This window comes from Sesamum indicum, linkage group LG13, assembly GCF_026168435.1.
Source record: "Sesamum indicum cultivar Baizhima isolate 11 linkage group LG13, ASM2616843v1, whole genome shotgun sequence".
Taxonomy (NCBI): Eukaryota; Viridiplantae; Streptophyta; class Magnoliopsida; order Lamiales; family Pedaliaceae; genus Sesamum; species Sesamum indicum.
The window spans coordinates 17,413,734-17,423,871 of record NC_142669.1 but is presented as its reverse complement, the minus strand read 5'-3'; the positions used below and the strand labels follow the sequence as shown (position 1 = coordinate 17,423,871).

At 39.9% G+C, this 10,138-nt stretch overlaps 3 protein-coding genes across 6 annotated transcripts; 1 reads left to right on the top strand and 2 right to left on the bottom strand.

Moving 5' to 3' along the window:
• Positions 1–480: 480 nt before the first annotated feature.
• LOC105176359 (universal stress protein A-like protein) lies at positions 481–2,771 on the top strand. Its single transcript, XM_011099134.3, has 4 exons — positions 481–771; positions 1,687–1,808; positions 2,026–2,144; positions 2,370–2,771. The coding sequence occupies exons 1-4, from the start codon at positions 582–584 to the stop codon at positions 2,476–2,478; spliced, it is 540 nt and encodes a 179-aa protein (XP_011097436.1). The 5' UTR covers positions 481–581; the 3' UTR covers positions 2,479–2,771.
• A 150-nt stretch (positions 2,772–2,921) lies between these two features.
• Positions 2,922–6,448, bottom strand: LOC105176358 (PWWP domain-containing protein 6). Of its 4 annotated transcripts, none has more exons than XM_011099129.3 (2): positions 6,219–6,448; positions 2,922–5,973 (listed from the first exon to the last, which is right to left on the bottom strand). In XM_011099129.3, exon 2 carries the CDS (start codon positions 5,895–5,897, stop codon positions 3,189–3,191), a length of 2,709 nt encoding a protein of 902 aa, XP_011097431.2. In that variant the 5' UTR covers positions 5,898–5,973; positions 6,219–6,448; the 3' UTR covers positions 2,922–3,188. The 4 variants fall into 4 exon arrangements, with proteins under 4 accessions (XP_011097431.2, XP_011097434.2, XP_011097433.2 ...); XM_011099132.3 differs by having other exon boundaries at positions 2,922–5,919; XM_011099131.3 differs by having other exon boundaries at positions 6,223–6,448.
• A 1,517-nt stretch (positions 6,449–7,965) lies between these two features.
• LOC105176357 (large ribosomal subunit protein bL12c) lies at positions 7,966–8,821 on the bottom strand. Its single transcript, XM_011099128.3, has one exon. The coding sequence runs from the start codon at positions 8,746–8,748 to the stop codon at positions 8,176–8,178; it is 573 nt and encodes a 190-aa protein (XP_011097430.2). The 5' UTR covers positions 8,749–8,821; the 3' UTR covers positions 7,966–8,175.
• Between the last annotated feature and the right edge of the window lie 1,317 nt (positions 8,822–10,138).

Sequence of the window (10,138 nt, the reverse complement as noted above, 5' to 3'; positions counted from 1 at the left end):
TTTTCTATTTACTAATAATGATACATAAATTATAATAATAATTCATCTAAATTTACTGAGTAATATTTTAATTCAATTAATATATTAATATAGTTAATACGATAAATAAACTATAATAACTCGTATAAAATAAATTAAATTTATATTCATGTATCTCGTGAGACCCAAACCCATGAACTCATATAAAAATGAAATAAATAACTACACATGTGTTATGACTCAGAACCCATGAGTGCAAACTAGGTTACGAGACCTCTATGCAAAATTGATTTAGGATTTCAAAAGAATAAGCGTAGGTGAATGAGCTACAAATTGGGAGGCCCATTCAAGAAGAAGCAAAGTCCCTAGATGGGCCTTTGAGGATGACTGGGCCCAAACCACCAAATTGGGTAAGCCCATTGGAAAGCGAGAAGATGCTCGGACCTCATAACTGTAAATCCAAACACGCCCTTACACCGACGAAATTATTGTTAATAAATAAAAAAGAGGAAAAACTGAGCGTGCGTGTTCACCGGTAGAGTCTAGAGTAGTCGAGACGCTAGTAAGAGGAAGAAGACTGAGTTGGAGAGACTCGTGGAGCCATGGCAGCGGCGGAGGGCGGTGAGCCGACGCGCATAATGGTGGCGGTAAACGAGTCAACAATCAAGGGATATCCCCACGCATCGATAAGCAGCAGAGGAGCATTCGAGTGGACTTTGAAGAAAGTCGTTCGCTCCAATACTTCTGGGTTCAAGCTCCTGTTTCTTCATGTTCAAGTACCTGATGAAGATGGTATGAGAACTAGAAATTATGCCTTCTTTGTCGTATTTTTAATTCATCTTTCAGTGTTTTTGTGTACTCCTGGTTTCAGCTGATGTGATTGTGTGGTTGTTGCTTATTGTTCGTAGGACATTACTTTTCAGGCTCTAGAATTGTTTATTCAGGTTTTTTCCTAATTTCTGTTTGTGTTTTGTGTTTCGTTTTTGGAGAAGATGGTAAGATTCGTGATCGTTTTTGTGTAGAACGTGGAAAATCGTGTATTTCTGATTGGATTGATTTTTTTCTTTTGTTCCGAGACAATTAATTAACTTTTATTACCTGAATGTGTGGTATGAGCATTTCCCCTTGATTGTATCTTCCGATTATTGGAGATTTATCTGTCATCTTTGCAGAAGTGATGCTTGTACTTATTGATATGCCACTACCACGGCTTTGAGATAATTTTTCAGTGACTTGGTTGCAGAAGTGTGGTATATCCATTGCATTGCATTTCATATGTGTGCAATGCCACTTGTTTGGTCATCTTTCATTGTCATTTGATCTTGCTGTTTAAACGTTTTAGTTCTTATGTTGATTTCCAGTCCAGCATCCGACAAACTAATTGTTTGTGTCACCACTTATGTAAATATTTTGTTTAATCATTCATATGGTTATCATCTATTTTGGATGGCTTGTTGTGTTGGCGAGTTAGTAGTACATTTGTTGGATTTGCATATATTATTCTTCATCTACCTGCTTGACTTGGCTGACTTGGACGTGTACTGAAATTCTCTGGAGTTATATCATCAAGGGGTTTATGTAACTCGCTATAACATGGATCAAAAGTCTGCATTCTGTTCATTTCCGCAACTTTTTTTATCCTGTCCTGGTGCTTGTGTTTGCCTTTGCAGAGTGATAAAAAATTCTAAATTTGTGGTTCTTGCTTAGGTTTTGATGATATGGATAGTATATTTGCTTCCCCTGAAGATTTCAGGACTATGAAGCACAGGGACAAGATAAGGGGACTCCACCTTCTGGAGTACTTTGTGAAGCAATGTCATGAAATTGGGGTATAAGAGAATTTCTACCCTGCCTCTTGCAATCCTCCCTTCCTCGATTTCATTCACTTGCATATATTTGGGAACACATGCACAAAATGAAAGTTCACGGAACTGCATCTATATCCTCCACAATTAATCTGGCCAGTCATTCATGAGAAGAAAGCAGCAGTTTTGCATATATTTTCATGTGTAACGTACTCTCAACCAAATACGAAAATGCTTCTAGGTTGCTTGTGAAGCATGGGTCAAGAAGGGTGATCCTAAAGAAATCATCTGCTATGAGGTGAAACGCGTCCAGCCAGATTTTCTTGTTGTTGGAAGCAGGGGTCTGGGTCCTTTTCAGAAGTACGTACCCTCAGCACATTCATTTTGTATATGCTGCAAACTCATACATTCTTGTCACAAATGTTAGTTTTGCAAAATTAAGGAACAGGAGCAAAGTTAAAGAAAAATTGCTCCTATTCACGGTTGTGATGCTTGGACATAAATAAACATATTGGGAGTTACTAATCCAAGCTGCTCTTAATGTTTTGATCAAGATTGGACTGAAGTATCTGTCTAATTTTGTAGGGTTTTTGTGGGAACTGTCAGTGAATTCTGCGTAAAGCACGCTGATTGTCCTGTCATTGCGATAAAGCGCAGTGCAGCTCAGACTCCTCAGGACCCAGTTGATGACTGATTGATCTGCGGCCTCTAATGGAGATCTCCTCCTTTTTGCATGTAAATGGGTTAATATTGCTCTCTTTCTTTCACTTGGTTGTTTGAAACGCGTGAAGACTGGATAAGTTCTTGACTCTATTTGTTTCGGAGTGACATTTTTTATTTGTATAGTGTCCGCATTTCAGCAATTTGGAGTGCTGTTGTTTCGTGCACTACCAGTGTATACAGTTTTAGTGACATACGGACTTTATATTGTTTTGTGTTTGTGCAACACCACGCCAGGATGAAATTTCATTACATAAATTTGGTCAATTACTTGGATTTCTTGTTCAAATCTGATGCAATGGGAATCAAAACGCCGCCATCTGATGAGCAGGGCTTCACACTTCCATGCAGAAATGAGCACCATTTCAACGCTCTCAAACGTTGTGGAAATCTAAACAGAAAAGCGGGACTAGATAATGATTAAAATTTCAACAGTCAATAACTTAAAAGTCTTCTGAAGAACCGAGCCCGTTTATGACCTAAAGAACGGCTAATCCAATAGTGTCAAGTTACAAGAACACCACTGATTATTCTCTTACTAATATACAACGAGTGCTAAAGAGAATAAAAGGAATTTAGTACTTGTCCTGATGCATCGTCAGCCACCGGAAACAGAGATGTGATTCAACAAAGCAAACACTTAGTAGACTGGATCGATACCACAGTTTCATACTCCGACATTCTTCAAGATGAGGAATTCTCAGCCATCACTCTTACCTTCTCACTAATCGTTTCAACTTCCTCCATAAGATGTTTCATCTCATCCTTCAAGTTAGACTTGTCCTTCGGTGAAAATTTGGAATGGTAGTTTTCCAGAATAGCTGTCATTATCTCCAGTTTTTGCCTTATGATGCTAGCATCTGAAATCAAATCATCAGCGGGATGCGAAGAGTTGCGTTTTTCAATTGCCCGTTTAAGAGGTGGAGAGACTTTTGTATGAGATCTGGTAGACCGTGAACCAGCTGAAGAACGCTGCAACCTGTAATTAACATTCTCCAAGCCAAATGGGCTCTGACTCAATGATGACTTGAAGGCTGCTTCTGCATCAGAGTCCTTCACATAGACGATTTGGACCGAGTGAGAATCTGTTACCACTTTTGTTTCCTTTCTATTCAGGCTCCCAAACTTACTGAACAGCTTTACGATATCTTCCTTTGAAGGCAACGGAAATCCGGAGGTGAATTCCAGAATAAGGCACGGTAAAGCAAAAACCTCAGTGGTTTTCTTGGACTTGGATGTATCTGGCGTTCCTTCTGCTTTCAATGCTTTGGGAGTACTTTGCTCAGGTGATTTCACCTTTTTCTGCATAGAGTCAATTTGTTGATTTCCTAGCTGAGAAGGCAGTGATTTTCTCTTCCCCCCGGTCGTGCATTTGCGGAAAATTTTATAGTCTGGTCCATGTAAATAGGTTGAGCTTCTGAGTGCAGAAACAAATGCCCAGACCATATCAAGGGAACCCTTCTCGCTCAAGTAAAAAGGATCAAGAGCTGCAAGCTGTATCTCTGATAGCAATTCATTAACATGAGCATCAACATCAGATGCAGGAAAAGTCATTTTCTTATTGTCCTCAGTTGTCTGTGGATTTGTATCAACAGAAATGTCAACCCCTTCAGTTTGGCCATTAGGTAACGTTTGCTCACATGACTTATCTCCAGTTGCTTCTGCAGTGTGGTTTCCGGCCTGAGCTACCTTCATGCTTTTATCATCTTCATTTTCTGACTCTGTCCGAAAGCTTGAATTTCCCGTTCTCCATGTAAGATTAGTGTACGGAGGGGATAAGTATTTACTCTTCTTCCTTTCCCTTGGAGAAAGCACCCTTTCTGATTCCTCTTTGGAGTCGGTATTTTCCACATCAGCAACATTAATTTCCTTCAGTTTTCCTGACATTGGGCCTTCACTTACACCATGCGCAACCTGAACCTTTTCATCTGTTATTGCAGCAGATTCCGAAACCTCGGCCTTCCTCTTCCTACCAGTCTTCCCAGTTGAAGAAGCCCCTCCACCTCCCTCTGCTTCTCCATCATTATTCTTCTTCCTCTTTTGGGAGGATACCGGCTTCTCGAGATCTGTTCCCTCTTTGACTGTAACTCTCTTCCCACTTTCAGGCTTGATAGTCTTCTTTTCTCCCATGAGCTCAGCAACACTTTTCTGCTTCCTTTTATGATAAATCTTATTATCAGACCGTCCCTGGGAATTTACAGCACCACCTGTGGGTGAAGAGAGCCAGTCATCATCCTGTGGACCCATGATAGGGACTTCAATTGGAACACTGAAGTCATCTGAAACCTCATCTACATTTTTATTCTTGTCTTCCAGACCCTCAATTGGAAGGGGGTCATGATATACAGGCAACTGATGGCTGCCCTTAGAACAATAAAATGCAGACAACCAACTCCTTATGACTGCAATGTCAAGAGCACTGCAAAGAGGAGCAGCCTTTGCCAACTCCCTCACTTTTTCAATTAATTCCGCAGATTCATATACGTGTATAGAAAGGCGATCAATATCAACCTCAGGCCTGAGAACTCCTGCTTTCAGTCCGGCATTTACCACCGTTGGCCTAGCAAGAGCATCTTTTTTCTCCTCTGGTATACATTTACAAGTCATCTGTAACTCCACAAGCCTACCAACCTCATCAACAGCACTCTGCACAGCATTGAGAAAGCTCTTAGAACTACTTCTTGTTGACATCTCCACAAAGTTCTCCACAAAGGGTATCAGCTGTGTCGGCAAACACCAAGAACAAGATCCATCCCCGAAGAAGGCCACCAGGAGACGACCCTCCTGTTTACATTTCATGGCAAATTCTGAAGCATCTTCGGGATCATAGACCTGTCCAGGCCACCAAGGATGACTTTTAATTTTGCCCCAAACAAAATCCCCCGGACAAAAACCGTCGTCCTGATTTCCCAACTTCTCAACATCCCCTTCTCCTTTTGGGTCTCCATCCACATCCAGATACAAACAGTCTCTCCCGCTTCCATTCAATTTTACATTGTCAGCACACATACCTTCCCCATTATCTGCAAAAGAACCTTCACCATCTTTATTCTTTCCCTCACTTCCAACGACAGCATCCCCACTATTACTCCCATTGACAGAAACACTTGTAGTAACATAAGAAACACTGCTCTTGTCTTTCTCCTGATCACCCGAACCGCAGCCCACTGCACTACCACCAACAAACGCAGACTCTACAACAGTTCCACTCTGGAGGACTCCTTCACTAACAACAGCAGCAGCAGGGGCAGCCGCACTACCAACACCATCTTCCCTCACATCAGAAGTCCGAACCCCATTTTCTTTCGATTTTGAACCCGAGCCGCCCATAATGGAGTCAGAATCCTCCGAAAGAATTTTTGTCGCAGTTACAATATCTTCCAGACTTGCCATTTATATATAGAACCAAAATCCCCTAAAAATCCCCTTTACCGTTAATTATATCACCGAAGTTTTCGGATACTCAAAACTGCCAAAGACCCAAAAAAAAAAAAAAAAAAAAAAAGAGAGAGAGGGAGAAACCAGTAAACAACAATAAGTAGCAACCATCAACTACCAAGAACTAAATTAAATAAACGTACACAAAAAATGTTCAAGCCCTTAGAAAAAAAACGAAAAACAAACAGACAATCAGAACATTTAATAATACCAACAAATCCAAACAAACACGAGTTAATTACAAAAGATATGAACTGGAGAGCACAAGAAGCATACCAACCAACATAAGGCAACATTTCTCCACCAAAAATTAACGCCGTACTTTCCTCCCGGAAGCATCTTCTAGGTCTTTCATCCGCAGAGCATTTCACAAAACGGAGAACCTCTACGAGTAGAAATTAGGGTTTGAGAAAGGATTTCAGACAATTGAACTGACTGTTAGCTAAAACGCGAGTCGGAGTGTGGTGAGGGGTACTACTTTTTCTATTTCCTGAAACAAAAAAAAAAAAAAAAAAAAGTCATTATTACGGAAAATAAATGCCGCGCAGAACGTAGCTTTTTGGCCCCAGGCGGTGCTGTTCCTATATGCCCAATTAAAGAATTTTATTGTTCTCGAGAGTAGGAATTTCAGTTTACTCGCCATGTCTTGGGTTGCAACTTGCAACATTAGGGCATCTGGGATTGCACGTGGTGAGCAGTGGGTGCGAGTGTCACGTACGCGGAAATTAGTGGAGGTAGAGTATGGGAAAGGAGAGTAGGAAAAGTACAGGAGGTGACCGGCAGTCGTCGGTTAACGTTGATGTAAGGATATGGTCCGAAATAGAGTGGAGTTTATGCGAGAACCAACAACTATTTCTTTCTTTCTTTTTTTGGGAAATTATAATATATATTTTTATTTCATTTACTTTATTTAAATGACTAATTATTCGCCGTTGATGCTACGCATTTAAAAGATAAAACAAAAACTTAGCATTAATTTGAATGACCATAAGATTTGGCACTTTACCCACAATAAATATATATTACATTATTTCATGCTTTTATTTTATATATGTTATGGAACTAATTTCAGCGAACCAACATCACTAAATTATCTACTTAATTCATTTATTACATAAAAATAAATTACAATAAGTTTCTATGAGATTTAATATAATTACAAATATCACACGTTGTTTGGAAATTAGTAACATCCCATTGCTTTTATTGACCGTCCAACAAGTTGCCGTCTCTGTAAGGTTTCAATTTATTTTTTTAAAAATTAATAAAAACACTCTTATGGATGAATTATATTTTTACTTGTTTTTAAAAAATTATTGTAATTCAGCCTTTAATCAATATATATAATAAATAATTGATTTTTATTTTGGTTTTCAATAAAGGTATTGAAGATAAAACTAATTTTGTTTGGAAGGGAAACAAAAAAGGAAATTATGACTTTAAGATTTCGAATTATGTTGGTAGACAAAAATCCACCTTAAAATTCAACTTCCCTGCTACTAAATCAACAAACAGTTGGTAATAACTAAAAGATTCAGCCCAGGGCCGTGAAGCTCAACAGAAACTAAGCTGACATTCACAATGCATATAATAAGCTACACCAATATATTAAGTATCTATATTCGTGCTGCGTTGATCTCTATCCAAACCTAGACAACCATATTCAAACATCCACCACGTTGGAAGCCTTACGTCTGACCAAAACTAAGAGTAGGTGAACACGGATGCGAATCCAACAATGTCACTTTTATTCAACTGATCACAAATATATTATCAAATTTCACCAAATACAATTTGAGTTAGAATTGATGGAGACTAGTGATCCATTCTTTATATGCCTTATGTTTAAGAATTTCAAGTGGTTCCCTTCTATTTCTATACATAGTTCAAGATTTCACTTCTGTTCATCTTGGTGATTCCTCACATGAAGTCACCGACTTGTCATTGAATCTGAAAAGTTGGGAAAATAATGCACATAATTTACTTACTCTATTTACTGATTTCCAACTTTCAAGTGCCAATATGAGCAATAACTGTAAACAGATAACTTGAATTTGGAACATCAAATTCCGGTCTAAATTGATAACAAATTCATAATGAATGTAGATGCATCTACAGCTACTGAATCTGAAACGAAATGAAACAAATTCACGAATTAAACATCCAATTTCTTTTGGGCAAAATTACTCAGATGTTCTTCTTTTAAGGCTAATGTTATAAGTAAGCAGCAAAATTAAACAATGGCGACCTTCGCGCCGGCCTCCTCGAGCTGCTTCTTCGCTTCATCAGCCTCCTCCTTCGACACAGCCTCCTTGAATTTCTTCGGCAATCCTTCAATCAATTCCTTGGCCTCCTTCAACGCTAAGTTTGTCATAGCCCTAACCACCTTAATGGTGGCGATTCTCGCGTTGCTCGGCACATCCTCAATGACAACATCGAACTCTGTCTTCTCCTCCACAACGGCCGGCGCATCGCCAGCAGCCGGAGCTGCGGCTACGGCCGCGACAGGGGCGAAGGACGCGGCGGAGACACCGAGCTTGTCCTGGAGGTACTCGACGAGCTTCTGTGCGTCGGCGAGGGTTAAATTTGAGATCTCATCGCCGAGTTGGACGACTTTTTCGGGGGCATCGACTGCAGCGAGGGGGCGGAGAACGGAAGCGCGGCGGCGGAGGAGCTTGTGGGAGGACTTGAGGAGGAATTCGGGAGGTAGTTTGGGGAAGGTGGCGGAGAGGTGGGCAGGATAAGCGGCGGAGGGTGTGGAATAAGAGGGAGAGAGGAGGGTGGCGGAGGAGAGCGTGGAAGCCATACTGAATTGGAGAGAGGGAGGGAGTGGGAGAGTAAGAAGATAGGATAAGGGGTGATTCGGGATGAAAAATTAGTGGGAACTTCAACTTGTAGCTCGGATTACTGTTTTGACTTAAATGCCCTTCAAGATGAATGCTACTGGGATGGGCCTAATGGGACAATCATTCCGGAATCCCCAGCCCAGTATTATTGTCGGGAGGCCCAAATGAAAAAATGAATTGAACTCGGGACCTCTCAGACCCAAACCAAGAATAAATACAACTTGACCAAAGTGAGAGCCATTATTCCTCAACCACCAGGCATGCTATCCTTTACTAGATCCTGCTCAATTCATGCCATATCAACATCGCCACCCAATTAGATGGAGTGGGCCTCTTACCGATAAACCATGCTTCCTTATTTGAAAATATGCACTTTAAATTAGCACACCCTAATGTTTCTCCATTACAGCCCATCGCTTTATGTATTACGTACTAATTATATATATATATATATATATATATATATGACTGAAGAAAATATTCACGGGGTGTTTGAGTCACCAACTCATAAATTTTTCCAAAAAAAATATTATAAAATTTTGAAAATGCTTTGAACCAGTCCCGTTGGTACAACCTCGTCAAGTTAGTCGGGTCCGTACAACCTCACACATCAACAAGAATTTTATTTTCTTTCTTCTATGGATTGATAAATTTTAGCATGGGTAGGTAAGTAGGGTATGGTGGAATTGAGCATGCAGTCATCGCCGACCCGGCATGTGAGACTTGTTTATCTTTCACGTGGCCTCATTACCGTTTTGCACTACAAACATGTGCGCGAAACCAAACGAGTGGCTCAAATTCTGAGACTATTTCTTTCGTGTGACTTTGGTACTACGAAAGCCCACAACCACATTTCCTCTTTGCTACTCACTCCAATAAGATTCCCCAGAATTCTTCGTACGTTAAATTCTTGGCTTATTTCACTTTGAATGTATAAATAGATCAAGTAGTAAGCGTCATGACGCAAAAGTGACCTGCAACGCAGATAAACAGTAATAATCCCACTAAGAATGTCTTGATTATAGTTTGTTGGTGCCTAAGTCACAAAGTCATAGAGGAGAAAATTTGCAAGTTTGTATGAAATGAGCAGATGTCAAAAGTTATATTTAGAGGTTTAGTATTTATAGAATTTTTTAGTTGTATGATTTCATATGAACCATAGACTCATGAATCATCATATGGTTATCATTCCATACATCTTCGGGTTTGAATTAGATCGGGTCAAAATGATCCGAATAAAACGACACAAATCTTGATTTGTTTCGTCATTAACGAAAGTATGGAGGTACTGATTTGTTCCGTTCATGACCTTCACCCCATATCATATTTATATTTAAAAAAAAGAATAAT